At 45.0% G+C, this 23,553-nt stretch overlaps 4 protein-coding genes across 9 annotated transcripts; all 4 read left to right on the plus strand.

The window, feature by feature from the left end:
• The first annotated feature begins 369 nt into the window (after nt 1-369).
• On the plus strand, nt 370-3,136 carry LOC104731152 (putative cysteine-rich receptor-like protein kinase 16). 2 transcript variants are annotated; one of them, XM_087479786.1, is made up of 9 exons: nt 370-839; nt 959-1,209; nt 1,292-1,393; nt 1,491-1,532; nt 1,617-1,738; nt 1,858-2,068; nt 2,152-2,389; nt 2,477-2,630; nt 2,732-3,136. In XM_087479786.1, the coding sequence occupies exons 1-9, from the start codon at nt 736-738 to the stop codon at nt 3,062-3,064; spliced, it is 1,557 nt and encodes a 518-aa protein (XP_087335912.1). In that variant the 5' UTR covers nt 370-735; the 3' UTR covers nt 3,065-3,136. The 2 variants fall into 2 exon arrangements, with proteins under 2 accessions (XP_087335912.1, XP_010448734.3); XM_010450432.3 differs by having other exon boundaries at nt 376-1,209.
• Nucleotides 3,137-3,754: 618 nt separating this feature from the next.
• LOC104731151 (cysteine-rich receptor-like protein kinase 14) lies at nt 3,755-6,940 on the plus strand. 3 transcript variants are annotated; one of them, XM_087479826.1, is made up of 7 exons: nt 4,159-4,700; nt 4,786-5,262; nt 5,340-5,452; nt 5,540-5,750; nt 5,839-6,076; nt 6,162-6,315; nt 6,426-6,940. In XM_087479826.1, the coding sequence occupies exons 2-7, from the start codon at nt 4,878-4,880 to the stop codon at nt 6,756-6,758; spliced, it is 1,434 nt and encodes a 477-aa protein (XP_087335952.1). In that variant the 5' UTR covers nt 4,159-4,700; nt 4,786-4,877; the 3' UTR covers nt 6,759-6,940. The 3 variants fall into 3 exon arrangements, with proteins under 3 accessions (XP_010448731.3, XP_087335951.1, XP_087335952.1); XM_010450429.3 differs by having other exon boundaries at nt 3,755-5,262; XM_087479825.1 differs by lacking the exon at nt 6,162-6,315 and having other exon boundaries at nt 4,125-5,262.
• Nucleotides 6,941-7,263: 323 nt separating this feature from the next.
• On the plus strand, nt 7,264-21,119 carry LOC147930326 (cysteine-rich receptor-like protein kinase 15). 2 transcript variants are annotated; one of them, XR_015575524.1, is made up of 8 exons: nt 7,264-7,977; nt 19,026-19,155; nt 19,260-19,397; nt 19,506-19,624; nt 19,732-19,904; nt 20,064-20,301; nt 20,381-20,531; nt 20,621-21,119. XR_015575524.1 is itself a non-coding variant. In XM_087479827.1 (8 exons), exons 1-8 carry the CDS (start codon nt 7,342-7,344, stop codon nt 20,915-20,917), a joined length of 1,920 nt encoding a protein of 639 aa, XP_087335953.1. In that variant the 5' UTR covers nt 7,265-7,341; the 3' UTR covers nt 20,918-21,119. The 2 variants fall into 2 exon arrangements, 1 of the variants encoding a protein (XP_087335953.1); XM_087479827.1 differs by having other exon boundaries at nt 7,265-7,977; nt 19,732-19,942.
• On the plus strand, nt 7,333-11,584 carry LOC147930327 (uncharacterized). Of its 2 annotated transcripts, none has more exons than XM_087479823.1 (4): nt 7,333-9,594; nt 9,683-9,829; nt 9,924-10,441; nt 10,528-11,584. In XM_087479823.1, exons 1-4 carry the CDS (start codon nt 8,715-8,717, stop codon nt 11,152-11,154), a joined length of 2,172 nt encoding a protein of 723 aa, XP_087335949.1. In that variant the 5' UTR covers nt 7,333-8,714; the 3' UTR covers nt 11,155-11,584. The 2 variants fall into 2 exon arrangements, with proteins under 2 accessions (XP_087335949.1, XP_087335950.1); XM_087479824.1 differs by having other exon boundaries at nt 7,976-8,650.
• Nucleotides 21,120-23,553: the final 2,434 nt, after the last annotated feature.

The raw sequence follows: 23,553 nt of genomic DNA on the forward strand, positions 1-23,553 counted from the left end.
TCATATCTAGAAATTAGGTATTTTATCATTGTGATTCTAATGACGCTCTAAGGACGTAGATTGCTTGATTAGTGCTTTGCTCTGCGTTGAAAATTGGTTTCATCGAAATAAATTAACTCAATTTCTTACAATCTATGAGATGAGAATTGTCAACGCAGCTACTGAGTCTTTGTTTTTTTTCTCTGTCTTTACTTCTTCGTCTTCTCTAGACTTTGATAATTGGTATACCGTTGCTCTGATGTTTTTCAGTCATGGACGATTTTTCCAATTTGTTGACAAAAGGAACCAACGGGTCAAGGACAAAGTTGCAATCTTTTGACAATGCGTCATGGACGTGAATATATGCATATACAAACACACTAGCTTGCTGTCCTAAACCCAGACAACATATGATTTTTAAAAAAATGAGACTCAAAAATCTATTGGTAATCTTTTGTTTTCTTCTTATAGGCTTTCCTGTTGTGTTTGCACCATGCGGGGAAACTGGTTTCTTTACACCCGGTGATAAGTATGATACAAACCGTCGCCTTCTCCTCTCTACTCTGGCTTCTAATGTCACAGATCGAGGCGACTTCTTCAGCAATGCAATTGGCCAAGGCCATGATCGGGTATATATTCTCGGGACGTGCATCTCAGGTGTTGAACCAAAGGATTGCTCCGACTGTATCGACCTTGCTTCTAAAGAGGTGATAGAAGAATGTACCAACCAGACAGAAGGCCTCGCTTGGCCCCGGAATGGGAGTTTTTGTATGGTGCGTTACTCCAATCGTTCTTTTACTGGATCACTCGAGATCGAACCAAAGTTTACCATGCACAATGTTGGAGATATTGGATCCACGGTAACAAACTTTGATAAAGTGTGGGACGACTTAACAAGTCGTATGATAGATAGAGCTACTTCATGGTCATCTGAACGCATGAACTATGCAGCTGAAGCAGTTACTTTGACGTCTTTCAGGAATTTATACGCAATAATGCAATGCACACCGATCATATCTTTAGGCGACTGTAACATCTGTTTAAGTACAAGTGTCAGAGAATACCAATCATGTTGTCATGGGAGACAGGGTGGGGTTGTTTTTCGTCCTAGCTGCGTTTTCAGGTGGGAAATTTATCCCTTTTCTTCAGCTTTTAATCTTACTTCGGCACCTCCAGCTCAACCCCCAATATCACCTTCATTAGGCAACAGGTCAACCAGAACCAAGGGAGGTACGTTGCTCTACTATGCCCCATGATTTTTAAAAAGGCTTGATTCATACTCAGACAGCTGCCTCTATTCGGGTTTTTTCAGGAATAATCGGAATTATTATTGGTCTTGCTTTTGTGATCAGTGTGCTGCTTGCTCTAGGGTTTGCTCTTCGTAGGAGGAGAAGAACGTTCCAAGAATTTACTAGTGAGTTCTCCATGGTTTGGCGCTAGGTCAAGTTTTGAGTTTTCGATTAGTTGTGCGTCAATTCCTCTGTTCTTACTTTATTTATTTATTTTTTCAGGGAGGTCAAGGACGACTTATGATACTGCATTACCAGATGATGGTAAGAGACTATACACAACTCTTTCCGTTAAACCTGTTAATGTCCCTTGGACATGCTCCAGCATAACACTATGTATGCTTTCAGCTGCAGATGATATTACAACTTCAGGTTCACTTCAATTCGAATTTAAAACTATTGAAGCTGCAACAAGTAATTTTCATATGACTAACAAGTTAGGTCATGGTGGATTTGGTGAAGTCTACAAGGCATAATGTTCTTAAACTTTCTCAACTACTAGTTTGTGTTATAAACTTTTAAGTTGCCAAGGAAAAAAAGATAAGAAATTCTGATAGTGAGTAAAGATCATATTCATATGAATTGACAGGGAACGTTCCTCAATGGAACAGAAGTTGCTGTGAAGAGGCTCTCTAAAACTTCAGGTCAAGGTGAACAAGAGTTTAAGAACGAGGTGCTTCTTGTAGCAAAGCTCCAACATAGAAATCTTGTTAGACTTCTAGGGTTTTCTGTCGAAAGAGAAGAAAGGATACTTGTGTACGAGTTTGTGCCCAATAAAAGTCTCGACTACTTTCTCTTTGGTATGAAATAAATTGATAGGTGTATAATATTTAATTTTTAATTCTCAATCTCTATCTAGTGACACTATATATCGTATTTTCAGACCATAAAAAGAGGGTTCAGCTGGATTGGAAAAAACGATACAATATTATCGGGGGAATCACTCGTGGGATTTTATATCTTCATCAAGATTCACGGCTCACAATCATACATCGTGACCTTAAAGCGAGTAACATTCTCTTGGATGCTGAAATGAATCCGAAAATAGCGGATTTTGGTATGGCAAGGAATTTCAGGGTGGACCAGACTGAGGACAATACAAGAAGAGTAGTTGGAACATTGTAGATAACTGTTCATTTCAGTTATACTATGTCTGTCCTTTTTTGTTTCTGACAAAACTGAAAGTGATGTGTGCTTGTCTTTTGCAGCGGTTACATGCCTCCCGAGTATGTGGCGAAAGGGCAGTTCTCGATGAAATCTGATGTCTATAGCTTTGGAGTATTGATTTTGGAGATTATTGGTGGAAAAAAGAATAGTAGCTTCAACGAAGAAGATGGCTCAACTAGCAACTTGGTCACATATGTTAGTACTAAAAAAGCCACTGCAATCTTGAAATTCTTTATATTCCAATTAATAGGTGGTCTTGGACTTAAACATTGGTTTCTTGTCAAATGACTCAACAGGTTTGGAGACTTTGGAACAACAAATCTTTCTTGGAACTCGTAGACCCGGCTATGGGGGAGAATTATGATAAATATGAAGTTATTAGATGCATCCATATCGGGTTATTGTGCGTTCAAGAAAATCCCGCAGATCGTCCAACCATGTCTACAATATTTCAGATGCTCACTAATATTTCAATTACCCTACCTGTTCCTCAACCACCTGGATTTGTCTTTAGGGTCAGATCAGAACCAAACCCACTAGCCGAGGGATTGCAGCCTGGTCCGCCCACTTGCATGTCCTTTGCTTGTTCCATTGATGATGCATCGATAACGAGTGTTAGTCCTCGTTGAAGTTAGATGTTAATGATAATATGTATATCTTTTTGCAAGTCAAAACTTTAAATAGTCACTCATTATTAATTATCATAGAAATTCATGTTTTGATTGATGGAAGCGAACATATTCTCTGAGTCATCCATCTAAAGAAAAGGAAAAATGGGAAAGAAGAGTTGTGTATCAGTGCCATTGCTGTTTATGTGCAATATTGTGTTGCACACAACTGAGTCAGAATCAATGCAATTAGGATGCTTCTATAACCCCCTAGTAATTTCTAACCAAGGTTCGCTTCCAAGGTAGCTAACATTATTGGTGATTCAAGATTCAAAAACGAAAACTATAGTAGCGTTAAAATTTCTTTACACCAGATATGAATTCTCATTTGTATAATACCAGAAATTTTAAGAAAAAAGAAAAAGAATTCTCATTTGTCTGACCATCATTTTACTAGTCAAATTTGTTTATTTTTGACTAGGTGACGAGGCAATGACGATTCATAAAGAATGGAGAATAAATTTGGAGACTTTTACAAAAATAGGAAGAGAGCATGTAACTCCAACAAATGTTTTTCTTGTTTACTACGGCTCGATTTAAAAATTGTAAATAAGTCAACGTAGGAGACATTATTGTCTACTCTGTTTGATATGATTGTTAATTTACTAAACCGATATCATATAAACCGAAAACTTATGGTTTCCTTTTATCGTTTCCAAATCACTTTTGACTACTCCTCTGTTTCTCCTCAGTCCTCATTCAGTTTTGGGGATTAGGGTTTGACATTTTGGTTCCATTAGCGCTCCAGCCTCCAGGATTTAGATTGCTCTTCCTTAGATATTGATGTGTTGGTCGTATTTTGTCTTTATTTCGTCTTCTCCTTTTTGATTGTGTGGTTCCCCTCTAGCTTTCTCTATCTAGACTTGGTCAAATGTTTTGGCTTTTCTCATTGCGAATCTTTTGTTTTCTTAATCCCACATACGTGTTAGTCTTTGTGCCATATGTCTTATTCAAATAATTGCAAAAGTCTTTGGACAAGTCCCAACTTCTTATGCTTGACTCATCCTTGGTAGCTTGTAGTATGACCTACCGTGTGTGTATGCAGGTTTAATGACCACTGTTATCAGTTTGACGAATTCAACACATGATATTTCGGAGAGAAACCTCCATCTGCTGTTTACACCCGTAAGAAACTGACAGATACAAAGATTTTTTTTTTTTTTGCTTCTGTTAAAATCTTTAAGGAAATATGAAACAGAGTATCCTCTGTTTTTTCCTCATCGTAAGCTTCAATATTTCTTCAGTTCCCGCACAAACATGTATGAACAGTGGGAATTTCAGACCCAACAGTACATACGACGCAAACCGCCGTCTCATCCTCTCTTCTCTTCCTTCTAATGTCACGGCTCAAGCCGGCTTCTTCTACAATGGTTCCATCGGACGAGAACAGAATCGAGTCTACGCAATAGGGATGTGCATCCCAGGGTCAGCTCCTGATGACTGTTCTAATTGTATCAAGAAAGCGTCTGATGGATTGATACAGAGGTGTCCTAATCAAACAGAAGCTTATTCATGGCACGGTGAGCCCACGCTTTGTCATGTGCGCTACTCCAACACTTCCTTCTCTGGATCTGCAGATATGGAACCGTCTTTACTGGTCAGCAACAATGAAGATATCAACTCAAATCTAAACCAATTGAGAGAAATATATAACGGAGTAATCTTTCGTATGATTAATGCAGCCTCCACAGCAAAAAGCACACCATCGTCTAGTAATAATTATTACAATGCTCCAATTTCAGCCGTGTCAGCTTCCGAGAATATATACGCATTGATGCAATGCACGCCTGATCTTTCTTCTGATGATTGTAAAAGTTGTCTCCAAGAAAGCACAAATGACTATCAGTTATGCTGTTCTCAGAAGCAAGGAGGCACTGTTATGCGGCCAAGCTGCTATTTTCGTTGGGATTTGAAAACATTCTCCAATGCTTTTAGTGATATTATGGTGGCTCCTTCTCCTCCTCTGCAGCAACCTGACAAAGGTGATATTCCACATTCCGCAGATAGTGGGAAAATCTCAACCGGAGCTTTAGTGGCAATTGTGGTTTCTATTGTAGTAGTCGTCTTGATGGTCATCATCTTCTTAGTACTGCGTGCTCGAGGTTCTTTTGTATATTTATCAAGGAGGAAAACAAATCAGCAATTTGGTTTTGATCAATGTGAGTGTTGGTCTTAAAATTTTCTTTTGCCCCCCTTAGTTTTGTTGGTGATATGATATCTACAATTTGAATTGCAGCTGGTATAACTGTACACTCCCTGCAAATAGATTTTAAGATAATTGAAGCTGCAACAAACAACTTTGCAAGGAGTAACAAGCTTGGTCAAGGTGGATTCGGCGAAGTTTACAAGGTGTCATATCTGTAGCTTTCTTGCCTCATCACTTGATAAAACATGGAACTACAAAATCAAAGTAAGACTCTTTGATGTAATTTGTAGGGTACGTTGCCTAATGGAACAGAAGTTGCAGTGAAGAGGCTATCCAAAGAATCAGCACAAGGTGCAGTAGAGTTTAAGAACGAGGTTGTTGTTGTTGCAAAACTCCAGCATAGAAATCTTGTTAGGCTTCTAGGGTTTTGTCTTGAAGGAGAAGAAAAGATACTTGTTTACGAGTTTGTCCCCAACAGGAGCCTCGATTACTTCCTCTTTGGTATGTGTAATTAGCATATATCATGATATTTTGATATGCTTCTGTATTAGTAATCTAAAATAGCCAATAACTCCTTTTGTATGTGCAGACCCTAGAAAGCAAGGACAGTTAGATTGGACAAAGCGGTACAACATTATCCGGGGTATCGCTAGAGGAGTATTATACCTTCATCAAGATTCACGGGTAACAATCATACATCGGGACCTCAAAGCCAGCAACGTTCTCCTTGATGCTGATATGAACCCGAAAATTGCTGATTTTGGAATGGCAAGAATTTTTGGGATGGACCAAAGTGGAGCTAATACAAACAGAATAGTTGGGACACGGTATATGTGCATTACTCTTGATATGATCTATGTACTGATAGGGGTCAGTAACATACTTAATATTTCATGTGTTTTACTCTTGTAGCGGTTACATATCCCCGGAATACGTGACGCGAGGCGTATTCTCAACAAAATCTGATGTCTTTAGTTTTGGAGTCTTAGTTCTTGAGATTATATGTGGTCGACATAACATATTCTCCAACGAGTCAGATACTACAGCTGAGAATTTAGTCACATATGTGAGTTCAATAGAAGAAACAAGTTCTTGACTGATGATCAAATAACTAAACCAAGAATATAATCTTATCTTATTATCGAATTCTTGAGTGATGGTATAATATTGTTACAGGTTTGGAGGTTGTGGAGAAACGGGTCACCATTAGAAATTGTAGATCCAACCATCTCAGAGAATATTCAAACCAACGAAGTGACACGATGCATCCACATTGCGCTCTTGTGTGTCCAAAAAGAACCACAAGATCGTCCCAAGTTGTCGACGATCATGTTGATGCTAACTAGCAATACCCACCTTTTACCTACTCCTAATCCACCTGGATTCTTGTTTCCAAATGGAAGCAACCAAGAACGAGTACCGGAGTGCATAGAGTTGAGGCAGTCTATGATAGGGTCCAATTCTCATACTGTCAATGATGTAACGGTTTCAGATGTGGATCCTCGTTGAAGTTCATTGAGATGATTGTGACGTAAACCATGTTGCAGGAATATCACTTTTATTATGATATACATACAGCATACTCGATCAAAATTCATGTACAGTACACTCTTTCTATCATTTCTAAATTTGTAATATGAGTTCTCTGTTATGAAAATCTTAAATCAATACATCAAGTGATGCATGAGTCATACCGGTTCCATTAGTATGTGTGGTATTTTCTTTACATTTAGTGTATTTGCTTATAAATCACTATGATAGTGATACATGAACGTTCTCATTTCTCATTATTATTTATTTTTTGACCTTTTTTTTGTATTTGTCTATCACATAAAATTGTTGGCATTTTGACTATTCCAAAAGAATGGACACATAACTACAAAAATATCAAAGAGATAAGAATCGTGAAGACCTGAATGTGTCTTCAAATTCAAAAAGACCTGAATGGTTTACTTTGACTTTAATTTAACTTCTTGTCATCAACTCATCGACAACACAACGTCACAACCCATCCTCTGTTTTTAAAGAGAAGAAAAAATATAATTCATTATATAAATGGAAGCTTCCTGATCTGAGTAAAAAAAAAACAATCATGTCTTCTCGTGCATCTTTCATCTTCCTTTTCCTTTTCTCCTTCCTCACTAGCTTCAGAGTCTCAGCTCAATCAAAAAATGTTTGTTCAAATACAACAACGTATTCAAGAAACAGCACTTACTTCACCAATCTCAAAACCCTTTTGTCCTCTCTCTCTTCCCCCAACGCTTCCTACTCCACCGGATTCCAAACCGCCACGGCGGGACAAGACCCCGACAAAGTCACAGGGCTTTTCCTATGTCAGGGAGACGTCACGCCAGAGGCTTGCCGTAACTGCGTAGCCTTTTCCGTCAACGACATACTTAGTCGTTGTCCGAATGAAAAAGAAGCCGTGCTGTACTACGAGGCCTGCATGCTCAGATACTCTGACCAGAATATTCTATCGACCGTGAATGCTAATATTGAGTGGAAATGGAGGATGTTGAACGCCAATATTTCAACCAACCAAGTAGACCGGTACGAAGGTTTCGTGTGGTCCACGATGAACCAAGCTGCCGTCGAAGCAGCTAATAGTCCTAGAAAGTTCTCTACGATAAGTGCTAATTGGACCGCACTCCAGACTTTGTACGGCATGGTTCAGTGCACTCCTGATCTTAGAAGAATAGACTGCTTGAGCTGTTTGCAAGAAACCATTAATGGTGTTGATGTCCCTTTTGGTCACAATTAGAATATTTAGTTCGGTCAAGGGAGGGTCGAAGTTCTCTTTATTATATCGGTGCCGAGGCACTAAAGGACGGGTTACAACACAATGTAAACGAGTTACAGACAAAGTAAGTGACGGGCTGATAGCTCGTCGACTCTCCGAGCTATAGGCTTGCAAACGTTGACTTTTTCTTGAACGAGCTGAGCTCTGGTTTTTGCTGTACGAATTCAGTTGCCTTTTTCACGATCTCCTTTTCTTCAGGCCGTACGTCCATATTTATAGGGAATCGTGTCGGTTCGTCTAGGAAAAATACCATAATACCCTCTTCTCTTGAAAGGGATATTTTGGGCTTTTTCCTGGGCCGGGCCCTTTTGTTGGGGTTGGATCCACCCCTAACAATAGTCCCCCCCCCTCGCCTCTAGTTCGTAGTCTTTAGGCGAAGGACTGCGCGTGGGAGAATAGCGCGTGAAGGTGCAGTTTCCGACGTTTAGGGTCGAATCGTCGCGTTCGGTGCTTGGAGCGCGTGAAATCCGGAAGTTGGATCGTCATGAAGCGCGTGCTGCAATGATGGCGTTTCTGGATTCTTCTTTCCCCCCTATAAATATCGCTTCCTCGATGTCCCTTGTTATCTTCTTCTCGTGTTTTTGGTGCTTCCGTCGTTCAGGTATTTTTCATTCTTCTATCTCGTCGTTATATTGCTTTTAGCGTGTCGTCGTTTTTCCTTTATTATGAATTCCCCTCGATCCGCGTCGTCCAATCCCTCTGCCGGAAGTCACCTTCGACGAGCGACGACTTCTGAATCTAGCGGCTCTACCAGGTCTGTTCGCCGTCGAACTCGTTCTCCAAGATCCTCTGACTCGTCTTCGACGGATTCAGATGCGGCTCAATTCGAAGAGATAAAGCGTCGTCTTGCTCCCGGATCTGCAGTCCCTAGCTCTTCTGGGCTTACTTTCAAGATTCCTTCCCTGATAGACGAGCCTATGAATGATGGCTTGTCTTCTCCTAATTTGGACGATGTCCCTTTGCCGACCGTGAATCTCTTCAATCATATGCCGGCGACGTCGATAAAAATTGATGCGGCAGTTGACGCACTTCGTATCGGGAAATTAAAAGTTGATGTGACAGTTGTTGCGGATCGTCCCAGGAAACTGAACACGAAACCGAAGATCTTGATTCCGAACGCCTTTCAACGTCCCTGGGATGCTCCTTCCGGTTTTATTTGTCTTTCAGAGAAATACTTCACCGAGTGCGGACTCACCTTTCCTCTTCCGTCTTTTTTGATGACGTATTTTACTCGTCGAAAGGCGGCTATTTCCCAATTTGCCCCGGCGACCTTTCGAAATGCTGTCGGACTTTCGATCATGGCCGAGGCTGCAGGGGTCAAGCTCACTTGTGATCACTTCGAAGAGTTGACGTGTCTGAATCCGTCGAGTCGGGAGAAGGCTCCCGGGCTTTATTACGTAGCCTCGGGAAAGAAGACGACGCTCGTCGAGGGTGCCAAGGGTAAAACGTATAACTGGAAAGGCTCATATTTCTTTTTGGAAGTTGCCGCGGGGGTTATGGAGGATCCGTCGATCCCTTGGTTTTCTGGGTGGAACCCTTCACCCGGTAGCCGACCCTTCTTGATTAGTTATCTTCACTTCCTTCCTTTGTTTTTTTTTTAAAACCTCTCCCCCCCCCTTTTTTTTTTTTTCAGTTGTTATTCCGAGGTGTTTGCTTCCATACCCTTCTTCTTTCCGAGCTGAAATAGACGCGATTAAGCTCCGCTGCCCATTCGTTTGGCCGGGAACCGAGGGTAGAAAGGATCGTCCGAGGAAGTCAGCATCTAGCCGAAGACCAAGGGGTACTATTTCCTTCCTTTTTTTTTTTTTGGTTGTACATATATACGTTGCGAGCTTTGTTTTGATATTGTCCCCATTATATTTTTTTTATTTTAGCTGAGACTATGGGGAAACTGAATTTGAACGTTCCTAATGCATCCGCTCGCTATCGCCAAGCTCCAGAGCCGTCGTCTCGGTCGGCTCCCCGACAGGATGTTCGTCGAGGTTCCGATCCCCCAGCTGCAGGATCGTCCAAAAAGGTCCCCCCTTCCCCTCGTCGAGCTGTGGAAACCCGTCAAAGGTCTCCCCCGCCTAACCGCCATACTGGCCCTGAAGAGACGCTCCCAAGGAGGAAGGTGGACGGGACTCCTGGTCGCATTGCCGACCCTCCACAAAGGTCACAGAAAAGGAAAGATGGCCCTGAACAAGAGCCATCTGTCCCGCTAAAGAAGTCGAAGTCGGTCGACTTCAGCTGGGATTTTGCCCATTCATCTGGAGCTCGTCCCTTTCCGTCTGACTCGCAGTCTTGTGCCGAGTTGTTTCGAAAGATTCATTACGGCGAAGGTCGTCTCTCCTCTGTTGAAAGGATGAAAGAGTCCGATGCTGTCACCGAAGTTGCTCAAGCGTCTTTTGAGGTTCGTCAGTTAAATCAATTCGCTTCGCAGATCTTCCTTAAGTGTATTTTAATCCTTTTCTTCTCTTCTTTTTTTTTTTAAAAAAGTTTATTGCGCGTATTAACCGCATGGCTACCCGCTACGAACGTCGTGTTCGAGACCTGGAACGTTCAGGGGCGTCGAATGAGAGGATTGAGCGCCTCGAGGCTCAATTGGGGGATGCAGTTCGGTCCAACCAGAGGCTTAGCGACCTTGTGGCCAAGCTCGAACATCACCGGAGTGGGCTTATCAAAGAACGGGATTCTCTTTCGACGAAGCTTAAGGAGTCCGAAGCTTCCTGCAATGGTCTGAAGCTAACCCTTAGCTCGGAGACGAGAAGGCTCAGGGATCGGCGTGATGAATATGGGCACCATGAGCGAATCAATGCCTTTCATGAGGTGGCCGGTCATGTGCAGAGGCTCTTAGCGAAGCATAAAAGCCACGCCGAAGTGGTTGAAGCGTCGCGGGAGAAATTCCTCGAATACAACCAAGCTGTTGGGAACGTTCAAATGCTGGAGACGCTCGTCGCCGAGGGTCGAATTTCCTTGCTTGATGAGGAGCTTAAGGGCCAGGTCGTGACCGTGATGAATCAGCTGAAGGACGAGGTTGAAGAGTTTGATCTGCCAGACATCTCCGACGCTGATTTTGACTTGTCTCAGATTTTCGCCGGGCCTCTCCCCCCAATTCTGACTTGAATCGCTTCCCCAATCAGCGGGAATACGGAGGGTCATACTGATGAGGGCGGGGATGAAGGGTCGGAGAGTGGGGAGATCGGGGGCGAAGAACTGGACGAGCAGGAGCAGGTTGACGACCGTCCTTCAGATGGGGTTGAGGCGCAAGTCACCGACCAACCTTCTCATGGAGTCGAGGAGCAGGTTCCGGACTGTTCTGCCGGTGGGTTACCTCGTCCTTCCACTCCTGGGCGCGAGTCTCCGGTTGCTGGTCTAGTCTCGTGATCAGTGTTGTCGCCGTGTTGAGGGGTTGGCTCCCTCGTACTATCTTTCTTTTGCCGTGTTTTGGGGTCGGCTCCCTCGTACTTTATGCGCCGTGTATAGGGGTCGGCTCCCTTGAAAACTTTATTCGTCCTTTTGGAGGCATTAATTGAGGGTCTCATTTAATGCTTTATTTTCGAAGCGTTGCTTATTGGATTTATTGATCTCATTTAATGCTCTTTCCGTTTGGAAACTTGTGCCCCCGTTCTATAAATAGTCTGTGTTTTCCTTCACTTCTGTCTTGGTGAGTTCGTTGTGTTTGTTGTTTTTTTTTTTTTTTAGGAAGAAGAAAGTTGCTCTGATGCCGGTGACAACTAGGTCAGCGTGGTTACGCAGGGCGCGGGAACAGCTCGGCGTTAGGTCTGACGAGGTGATTCAATCGGAACTCGTCTATTACAACGCTCGCATTCAACGGCTAAGGGCTTACATCATTGCCACCCGTCGTTCGTTCGAACGTTACTACGACTTCTGTCGTATTGACGGGGTTGTGGAATGTCTTGAACCGCTGATCGACGAAGGGCTCTTCTTCCCAAAGTGGCGATGGGATCGGTTGGTGGAAGAGCGGACCCGGCGCGAAGATCTATATGCGGAAGTGGTAGTTCCCGCACTTGAGCAGGGCGACCTTGACACTCTTGGTCGGAGGCCGTTCGAGGAGCGGGAGGAGATCGAAGCTCGTCGCGATCGTATCGACGTGCTTCGCCGTTATGTGAGGCAGTTGGAGAGCACAAGTCACTACTTTAGCGAAAGTAGTCGCGTCGATGGGGTTTGTACGTACCTCGAGGACATGGTTGGACGAGGTGTGGCTATTCCGATGGACCTGCTGAAGGATGTGAAAGAGTCGTGCCGCTATTGGCAGACGACAATTGGCGGGTTGGAATTGAACGTGCCTTCCAACGCCGATCTAGGAATTGAATGACTTGTCTTTGGTTTGTTGTTGCTTTTGTTTTTTTTTTTTTGTTCTTTTTTTTTTTTTTTGGTTTGTGTCGTAATGGGGTCGGCACCCGCATCAGACTGTTTCGCCTCTCTCTCTTTTTTTTAAACAAGTTAAAATTTCATGTTACTTTCGAGAATTCTTCTTTCACTTTTTTTTTTGAAAACAGTGCGACTCGTGATGGTCGGCTTACCCTTTTAGTGCGAGCTAGGACTCGGCTTAAAGTAACCGGGGGCGACCGTTAATAGTCGGCTTACCCATTTAGTGCGAGTGCGACTCGGCTTAGAATAATACGTCGGAACGTCGGGTCATTACCGGGCCAGGGTAATAACTAAAATGATTCGCAAATGACGAGATATATTTTTTGAAAAAGAAATTTTATATTACTGGCGGTTGGGTCCCGTAGAATGGGACTGCCTACGTACCCCCCGATCAGGAGGGATCAAGCCGATCGTAGTTCACATTTACATGCTTATTCATACTTATAGAAAGGACGAGCTACACATAGCCGAGCTCGCTTGGTGATTTTCAGTAGTAGTAATGCTTGAGATGCATTGAATTCCAAGACCTCGGCACCGGTTTGCCGCCCATGGTTAAGAGTTCGTACACGCCGGGATGGACGACCTTAGACACTATATATGGACCTTCCCAATTAGCTCCCATTTTCCCGGCATCCGGTTCGGCGGTATTCTCAAAGACCTTGCGAAGGACGAGATCACCTTCGTCAAAATGCCGATTATGGACCTTTTTGTTATAGTACTTAGCTGCGGCGAGTTGATAGTTCTGGATTCGTAGGAGTGCTTTGTCTCGTTCTTCCTCCAACTCGTCTAGCCTATCCAAGAGCATCTGACTGTTGAGCGCGGTGTTCTGAACGAGCATTGTCCGCCGGAGGCTCGAACTGCCGACCTCTGCCGGTGCCATTGCTTCCATCCCGTAAGCCAGAGAGAATGGGGTTTGGTTAGTGGACGTCCTTGGGGTCGTCCGGTAGGACCAAAGTACTCCATCAAGCTCGTCGGCCCAGGCGCCCTTCTTGGCATCTAGCCTTTTCTTAAGACCATCGAGTATGGTTTTGTTGGTAGCTTCTGCCTGGCCGTTCCCTTGTGGATACCTCGGCGTCGACTTGCTTAGTTTGATTCGCCATCTTGCACAAAAATTTTCGAACTGCAGGGAGATGAACTGTGAGCCGTTGTCGGTGATTATCTCGTATGGGAGGCCGTGACGACAGATTACGTACTTCCAGACGAAGAGTTGGACGTCCCTTGCTTTGATATTTGCGTAAGATTCAGCCTCGACCCATTTAGTGAAATAATCGGTTAGGACGAGTATATATCGCTTTTGTCTGGAAGTTGGTAATGGGCCGATGATGTCCATTGCCCAGCGCATGAAAGGGTAAGGGGCTACTCCAGCTCGTAGCAGTTCGGTCGGCTGATGAATAATGGGGGCGTGTCGCTGGCATTTTTCACACTTGGCGACGAACTTTTCACAGTCAGATATCATCGTAGGCCAGTAATGGCCATGCTTCCTGATTCGTAGTGCTAGGGCTCGGCCACCTGAGTGATTTCCTCCAGCTCCCTCGTGCATTTCCATCATGACACGCTCGGTGTCGTCGCCGTGTATGCAAAGCAACAAGGCTCCTGCCGCCGTCCACCGGAGCAAATGGTCTTTCATCAAAGTGTAGTGGGCGGCCTTGGCTTTTAATCTTCGTCTAGCCCATTTGTCTGTTGGTACGTCACCGTCGGCTAGGTATGCTCGGATTTCGACCCGCCAATCCGTCGTGTCGCTGCCAGATGCGGGTTCGCACCTTCGGCCTGACCTCATCGACCGATAAGTCGTCCTTATTTCATTTGGTTGGTGGAGTGCGAGGCATGTCTCGGCGTAATTTTCACTTATGCTCGGCGTATCTATGCTTTCTACCGGGATGATTCGCCGAAGATCGGGATCCGATGTTGAGGCGAGTGCTGCCAAAGCGTCGGCCGGAGCATTGTCTCCTCTGGGAATTTTGACGAGTTCGAATTCGTCAAAGCGCTTTGACAAAATCTTTACGACACTAAGGTAGGCGGCCATAGGTTCGCTCTTGGTGTCGTACTCGCCGCTGAACTGGTTGGCGACAAGCTGGGAATCGCAAAAAGCCCGTATCCGCTTAATCTGCATTCCGTTAGCGAGCTTAAGACCGGCGATAAGTGCTTCGTATTCGGCGACGTTGTTGGTTGCTTGGAATCGAAGGCGGAAGGATTGCTCCAAAATTTCTCCGGTCGGCGAAGTCAATCGAATCCCTATGCCCGATCCAAGATGAGAGGACGCTCCGTCCACGTGCAAGGTCCATCGGTCATCTGACGGGTCGACAGGTGTTGGTTCGGCCTCCCCAAACGGCAGCTCGATCAAGAAATCGGCGAGTACCTGGGACTTTGCAGCCGGCCGAGTACGATACTCGATATCGTATTCACTAAGTTCAATCGCCCACTTCGTTAGTCGACCCGATTGGTTCGGGCTGTGCAATATAGATCGTAAAGGTTGGTTGGACAGGACAGCGACAGTATGTGACTGGAAATACGGTCGGAGCTTTCTTGCCGACGTGACTACTGCCAAGGCGACCTTTTCAACTGTTGGGTAGCGAGTTTCCGCGTCGTCAAGTGATTTACTTATATAAAAGATGGGCCGTTGCTCGCCTCGGTCGTCTTTAACGAGTACACCACTGACGGCCGACTCCGAGACAGCGATATAGAGAAATAAGATTTCGCCTAGCTCCGGCTTTGCTAAGATTGGTGGGGTCGATAAATAATTTTTTAGCTCGTTGAACGCGCTATGACAGGCGTCAGTCCACTCGAACTTGCCCTTTGTTTTGAGAAGCTGGTAAAATGGTAGACACTTGTCGGTCGATCTGGATATAAAGCGGTTTAGAGCAGCGATTCGTCCAGTTAACCGCTGTACTTCTCTGGCGTTCTTTGGTTGTGGTAGATCGATGATCGCCTTAATTTGCTTCGGGTTCGCCTCGATGCCTCGTCTGGTTACCAGGTACCCAAGGAATTCGCCGGATTTTACTGCAAATGTGCATTTGGCCGGGTTTAGCTTCATCCCGTACTTGTTAAGGGTGTCGAAGCATTGTCGCAGGTGAGTAATATGATCCTTGGCATGCTGTGATTTGACGAGCATATCGTCAATATAGACCTCCATAGTCCGGCCGAGCTGCTCGGCAAACATCTTGTTGACTAGCCGTTGATACGTCGCTCCTGCGTTTTTTAGACCAAAGGGCATGACCTTGTAGCAGTACGTCCCTCTGTCCGTGATGAATGATGTTTTCTCCTGGTCGTCCTTGTGCATCAGAATCTGGTTGTAACCGGAGAATGCATCCATGAAGGTTAACAGCTCGTTGCCCGCAGTTGCTTCGACGAGCTGATCGATTCTTGGCAGTGGGAAACTATCCTTTGGGCAGGCCTTGTTAAGATCGGTAAAATCGACGCAAACTCGCCACTTTCCATTCTTCTTTTTGACGACTACCGGATTGGCTAGCCACTCTGGATATTTTACCTCCACGATTGACCCGGCACCAAGGAGTTTGTCGACTTCATCGTTTACTGCTTGCGACCGTTCAGGGCCTAACTTGCGCCGTTTCTGTTTGATCGGCTTATGCGTTGGGTCGGCATTAAGCTCGTGGGTCGTGACGTTTGGGTCGATTCCTTTCATATCAGTCACGCTCCATGCGAACGTTGAGATGTTGGTTTTGAGGAAAAGTATTAACTCGTCTCGCATGGCGGATGTTATTTCTGTGCCGATATTCACGCATCGCTTCCTGTCGTTCTCGTCTAAGCTCACCTCCTCGACCGCGGCAACGCCTTGTTGGACAGCAGTCGGCTTTCCGTCTGTCGGCGATGTACTGTTGTCGCCGACTCGCTGCTTTGATTGCTATAATTTCTTTCCGGTGCGAAGCTTATGCTCGATCAGAAAACAGGCTCGTGCGGTTTGCTGGTTGCCGCGCAACGTGTACACCCCTTTTGAAGTTGGGAATTTAACGCACTGATGATACGTTGATGGGACGGCTTTCATCTTGTGGATCCACGGGGTGCCGAGGATGACGTTGTAGATTGTCGGCTTGTCGATGACTGCGAAACGGAAATACCTGGCTATCCCTGCAACGAAGATCGGCAAAGTAATTGTGCCGACGGACATAAGGTGATCCCCGTCGAAACCCGTCAAAGAGTGACATTCTGGCATAATGTCCCGCTCGCCGATTTCCATTTTTGCCAAGACGTCTCTGAAGATGACGTTGACCGAGCTTCCAGTGTCGATCAATATTCTCGTCACCTCGCTTTCACCGATCAAGAGCTCGACGACCAACGGGTCGTTGTGCGGTAGGTCCAAACCTTCCAGGTCTTTTCCGTCAAAGGTGATTGGCATACTTTCAGCCTCGAATCGCGACGGCCAAGACTTCGTCATTTCGGCTTTCTTAGTATAATCTCTGATCGCTCTAACCGAATCGTTACATCCGGCTAGTCCACCCATTATCATATTGATTCGTCTTATAGTCGGGAGACGTTGATCAGGCTTACGGTCTGTATGCGGTCGTTTGTCGCGACCGCTGTCCTCTCGTCGCTCAGCTAGTAGGTTTGGTATTTCCATCTCGTCTTCACTCTGGTCGGCTAATATCTTTGAATCTTTGACGAACTTTCGAGCGATATTTTCAGCGCGCTTGGCATCATGTCGTCCAGGTCGGACTGTCTTGCTTCTGTCCGGCTCGACGACTATTGCGCCTTTCTTGTATCGTTCCATCAGAATCCTCTGGAGGTAATGACATTCGTCTGTCGAGTGGGTATTACTCTGATGGTAGACACAATACGAGGTCGCGCTATTTTCAGCTCCTTCTTTCCGGATATACTTATTTTCGCCGATTGCAAAGGTTCGGCGAGTTCGATCTTGGTTCTTGGTGAAGTGCTGCCGTGGCTCGACTTTTGGAGCTACGGCTATAGGCTGTCTGGTTATTGCACTTGCCTCCGAGGAATACTTCTTGGCGTTGATAGCTTTCTCTTCTTCGAGCCCAATGTGCTTTGCAGCTCGGAGTAATGCCTCGGCCACGGTCTCGACATGTGTCAAAGATAATTCCTCCTTGAATCGAGATTCATACCATAGCGCGTTTCGGAGCGCAACGATTGCGGCCGCATCGGGGATTGAGATGTTGACATAAATCTCCTTGAATCGTCCAATAAAGGACCGAAGCGATTCCCCCTTGTGCTGGGTTAAGGCATATAAGTCGGCGTGGGAATTCTTGTCCTCAATTAAAACAGAGAACTGCTTCAGAAACTCAGTTATCAGCTCCCTGATGCTGTCGATTGATCCTGGTGGTAGCCTCGAGAACCAACTCAAGGCGGTCCCCGTCAAATGTTCGGCGAAAACTTGACAAGCTCCTGCGTCGTATTCTGCCGGGCTGAACTGCAATGGGCCGAGGGCCACGCCAAAGGTGAGCAAGAAGTCTCGTGGGTCGACCGTTCCATCGTAATGCCCCAACCTTGGTTTGACCGCTCGTTTGACCGCTGTTGTAGCGAGTCGTTGGGAGAATGGAGTTCGCTGTGTTGCCTCGAGCATGAGTCCGACTTCGGGTGCCTTATCCGTCGCTTTCTGGATCATCGCGGCCATTTCTTTCATTTGTTGTTTCATTGCTGTTAGCTCGGCATCCTTCGTTCGATCTGCCACTTCGGTACCCTGCTCGGCAAGGCGCTGGACGGGATTGCGCTCTAATCCTCCGGTCTGTACATACGGCCCTGGCGTTGTCCTTGCTGAGGTGAAGTTCCTTGGGGTGAGCCGAACGTTGTGGAGATGATTGATTTCGTCTTGCGAATTGAGCTGCGCCGCAGTGAGCGCATCCAAACGGTTGTTTGTTCGCTCTTCTTGCTGGTCGAGGCGCGTTAAGATTCCTCGAAAAAGCTCGTCTATGCTAGAGACGGGCTGGTTATTGAGCAGAGAGAGTTGTGTCGGCGCCTGTGGTGCCTCTGCGGTCGCTGGGGTCGTCAAATTTGTAGCTATGACGAACGTTTCTGGGCTTTCTACCGTCACAACTTTCCTTGGAGCGTCTGGCGTGGGAAGGACTATCTGCTCCGCTTGATCCGTCGCCGGGGTGACTGTTCCCCCCGACGAGCTTGCGTCTTTGCTTCTTTCCTTGTCAACTATCGTCATCTCGTTTAGTTGGTGTAGGTCCGTTCTTCAATTTTTCAGAAAACTTTGACTTGTCGTCCCCCTACCTGGCGCGCCAAATTGTTGATGTCCCTTTTGGTCACAATTAGAATATTTAGTTCGGTCAAGGGAGGGTCGAAGTTCTCTTTATTATATCGGTGCCGAGGCACTAAAGGACGGGTTACAACACAATGTAAACGAGTTACAGACAAAGTAAGTGACGGGCTGATAGCTCGTCGACTCTCCGAGCTATAGGCTTGCAAACGTTGACTTTTTCTTGAACGAGCTGAGCTCTGGTTTTTGCTGTACGAATTCAGTTGCCTTTTTCACGATCTCCTTTTCTTCAGGCCGTACGTCCGTATTTATAGGGAATCGTGTCGGTTCGTCTAGGAAAAATACCATAATACCCTCTTCTCTTGAAAGGGATATTTTGGGCTTTTTCCTGGGCCGGGCCCTTTTGTTGGGGTTGGATCCACCCCTAACAAATGGGATGCGTCTTAACAGAATTGGAGCGAGACTTCATTTGCCTAGTTGTAATTCAAGGTACGAGCTTTACGCGTTCTTCAATGAAACGCTCGTAAGAACACCACCACAACAACAAGCACCACCTCCTGGTGAACTCTCTTTCTTCAATTTCCTCTATTCTTTTTTTTTTTTTTTTTTTTTTTTCTGGCCCTCTCCCTAATCCGATCTCAAGAAAATAATTGTTGAAACGCAGGGAAAGGTAGGAATTCAAGTGTGCTAGTGGCAGCCATTGTTGTGCCTATTATAGTGGTTGTTCTACTATTCCTAGCTGGTTATTGTTTCTTTGCAAAGAGGACAAAGAAGACTTCTAATATTGCTCCAGCCTTTTATGGTAAAGATTCGAAGGATTAAGTAGTCTTAATGAATTGTGTTTGATTAGTTTCATTGACCAGTCTTTTTTTTTTCTCTTCTGATTACTACGACTTTTACTGTGCATCAGGAGATGATATAAAAACCATAAAGTTGCTGCAACTTGATTATGGAACAATACAAGCTGCAACAAATAATTATTCAGAAAAGAATAAGATTGGTCAAGGTGGATTTGGTGAGGTTTATAAGGTACTATTGGTATTAATTCTTTAACTGCGCCTAATGTTGTGTACTTTTTATTGACAATTTGGGTCAACACATTTGTTTAACGAGATGATGCTGATGAAAACAAATAGGGTACATTTTCAAATGGGACTGAAGTTGCGGTGAAGAGGCTGTCAAAATCATCAGGACAAGGTGAAACAGAGTTCAAGAACGAGGTTGTTGTTGTTGCAAAGCTTCAGCACAGAAATCTTGTTAGGCTTCTTGGATTTTCCATTGAACGAGAAGAAAGGATACTGGTCTATGAGTATGTGCCCAACAAAAGCCTTGATTACTTCCTCTTTGGTCAGTTGCATTTATTGCTTTGTGTCAGTGATTTTTTAGCCATATTGCTGAAACGTGTGGTTGCAAATCTTCTGATTTAACTCTAATTATAAGAACCTGGTTGTTATTGTTGCGCACACAGACGAGAAAAAGAAAGGTCAGCTAGACTGGACTCAACGATACAAGATTATTGGAGGGATTACTCGAGGGATTCTATATCTTCACCAAGATTCACGGCTCACAATCATACATCGTGACCTCAAAGCAAGTAATGTTCTCCTAGATGCGGATATGAATCCCAAAATAGCTGATTTTGGAATGGCAAGAATCTTTGGAATGGATCAAACCCAAGAGAACACAAGCAGAATAGTTGGTACTTTGTAAGTCTTCTACTTAACTTCTCATAAGTTGAAGTGTGTCAAATATTTGCCAATACATGTCTTTTGTTGTGGATTCCAGCGGTTACATGTCTCCTGAATATGCGATTGATGGCCAGTACTCAATGAAATCTGATGTCTATAGCTTTGGAGTGTTACTTCTTGAGATTATTAGCGGTAGGAAGAACAACAGCTTCTACGAGACAGACGCAGAACTTGACTTGGTTACTTATGTAAGTTTTAAGGCAATAAAGTTTTTTTTATTTGCTCTCTTACAATAAGCAGTGGTTACAAAAAAAAATATTGATTGATTGATTTTTAGGCTTGGAAGCTTTGGAGCAATGGAAATGCTTTAGACCTTGTGGATCCAATTATCCTAGATAATTGTCAAAAGAGTGAAGTGGTTCAGTGCATTTATATCGGTCTTGTATGTGTTCAAGAAGATCCTGCAGAACGTCCGACATTTTCAACAATTTTTGTGATGCCCACTAGTAATACTGTGACTTTACCAGTGCCTCGGCAACCGGGTTTTGTCGTGCATAGTAGACCTCAAAAAGATCCGCTTGATTCATATCGATCTGTTGATGATACATCGATCACTGTGTTATATCCTCGTTGAATATTCGGTTAGCAGCTTTTGCCGCCGTAGAATTAAACCAAAGCAATTATTTACATATTTCTAGAGGTGGTGAAGCAAGTTTATTTTGTTTAGTTTTGGTTTGGCAATCTGGTTTTATATATAGAAACTGAAATTAAAGAAAACCATATGTAATTCAATTTGGATGGTGTTGTCTGATGCAATTTTGAAGTTCGGTTCAGTATTTTTAGTTTTTTTTTTTGGTAAGGGAGAGGGGCAATGCCCCTTTATTTATTCAACTTTAAACTTCAAATACAAATTCGACGAGGAGTTGCAACCCCCCGGACATCGTCCGAAAGAATTGAATCAACACCACTCGGTACAGAATCAAACGAATGAAAACCCAACTGCAAAGAAAAGGCATAGTTTGCTAATCCGTCAGCAAGACGATTAGCCTCCCTATACGTGTGAACAACGCGGACAGACCAGTCCCGTGAGAGCAAGCCATGGCACAAACGTACCAGGAACGACAGGGGATGAGCCTCGCTAATCCCTGTTTCAAGAAAATCCACCACCACTTTAGAATCCACTTCCAACTCCAGCCGTCTGATCCGCCTTGACCAGGCAATCCACAAACCATAATACACGCCCCACAACTCCGCTAAGGTGGCTGAACATATCCCAATGTTCAAAGCAAAACCACAAATCCACCTACCATTCTCATCCCGCAAAACTCCTCCAGCCGTGGCCAGTCCCGGGTTTCCCCGTGATGCACCGTCTGTGTTAAATTTCAACCAACCACCCCGTGGAGCAACCCAGGCAACCATACGTTCCACTCGATCAGTACCAACTCTCTGGTTCCTTAAAGACGAATTAGCCTCATCAACCTCCTTAGCTAAGTTCTTAAGAAATTGAACCCTATCTCGACACCTACCATTTGTACCAAACACATTACCACATCTCCATTTCCACCCCCACCAGACTGCTACTCCAAATAATGTCGACCATGGCAGACCAAAAACCCGAGACTCCCCATATAAGTTCGCATATAACCACTCAAGCAGTGACTGCGTAAAGAACCTTGCATGATTCCTCGCAGGCACCAACCTACGCCAGACCCCCTCCATTGCCGGGCAATCCCTCAAGATATGTATAATATCCTCCATTCCTCCTTTGCACACCACACAAATTGCTGAATCACAAAGATGGCGCCTAAAGCGTTCTGCGTTAGTCATAACAGCCTGATTACCCACTAACCACAAAAAAGTTCTGATCCTCTGCGGAACCACAACACTCCACACCCGCGACCAGAATGAACCCATGTTAACCCCCTCATACTCAGAACGGACGAGCATGTTATAGGCTGATGTAACAGTAAACTCCCCATCAGTCGTCTCTCCCCACGAGATTCTATCCCGAGCCCCGGTAACACCATCAAGAACCACAGAGCACAGTTTTAGGCACACGTCTTCCGAAACAAAGGGAGCAATTCGATCTAGGCGCCAACCGCCACCATAAATCCACAAATCCTGAACACACTCATCACTTCGTTCTGCCGGAAGCGCGGACACTAAATATTCCATTAGCGGCTTTTGAAGGAGCCACCTATCCCTCCAAAATCGAACTTCTCGCCCATCACCAACCACCCAACTCTGTCCCAACAGGACAACCTCCCGCAGGCTTAGTCCCACACTCCTCCAAGTTGAAGACCATGTACTCTTCGGGATCAACCAGTTCAAATGGCTAAACCCTCCAACTTTGTACTTGCTCCTCAACACTCGGGCCCATAGACTCTCCGTGTCATGCATCAAACGCCAACCCACCTTTGCCAACAGCGCGAGATTCATCTCCCGTGACCGTCGTATAGCAAGACCACCCTCAGACTTTGGTGCACAGACACGATCCCAGGCAAGCAGATGTTGTTTCTTCTTCTCCCGTGTGCTTCCCCAAAGAAACGATCGAGAAACTTTCTCCAACTCATTTAATAACGACTTAGGCAAGGCAATAACACTCATTGTGTGAATTGGAATAGACATTAGTACTGCTTTCGTAAGTGTCATTCTGCCAGCAAAACTTAGACACTGGCTTTTCCACCCAGCCAGCTTAGCGGAGACCCGAGCCAAAACCTCATTAAACGTATCCTTGTTCATCCTCTTCTGCAAAATAGGCATTCCCAAATACTTGCCTAAGTCTGTGGTTGAGCTGATCCCACTCGCAGCACTGATGTTTCTACTCATCTCGCGGGATACATTCGCAGAGAAGAAGATTTTAGACTTCTCAAGACTGACCTTCTGCCCTGAAGCAAGACAGAACTTCTCCAAAACACGACGTATCACACTGATTTGTGCGATTGAAGCTTCCGCAAACAAGATCAGATCATCCGCGAAGCACACATGCGACAAGAGAGGGCCACCTTGCGAGAGCCGAATGGGTTTCCACTCCTTTGTAGCCGTCGCTCTATCTATTTGGTGACACAACCGCTCAAGACATAACACAAATAGATACGGGGATAAGGGATCCCCCTGCCTCAACCCTCTCGACGCTTTAAAACCCTCTGTTTTTTCCCCATTCCAAAGAACATGCATTGTAGGACCCGTCACACACTGTAGAATCCATCGAACCCACTCATCCGACAAACCGGCAGCTCTAAGAGTGTCTTCGAGAAAGTCCCAACGGAT

The sequence above is a fragment of the Camelina sativa genome, chromosome 12, assembly GCF_030686135.1.
Source record: "Camelina sativa cultivar CO46 ecotype springtype chromosome 12, ASM3068613v1".
NCBI lineage: Eukaryota > Viridiplantae > Streptophyta > Magnoliopsida > Brassicales > Brassicaceae > Camelina > Camelina sativa.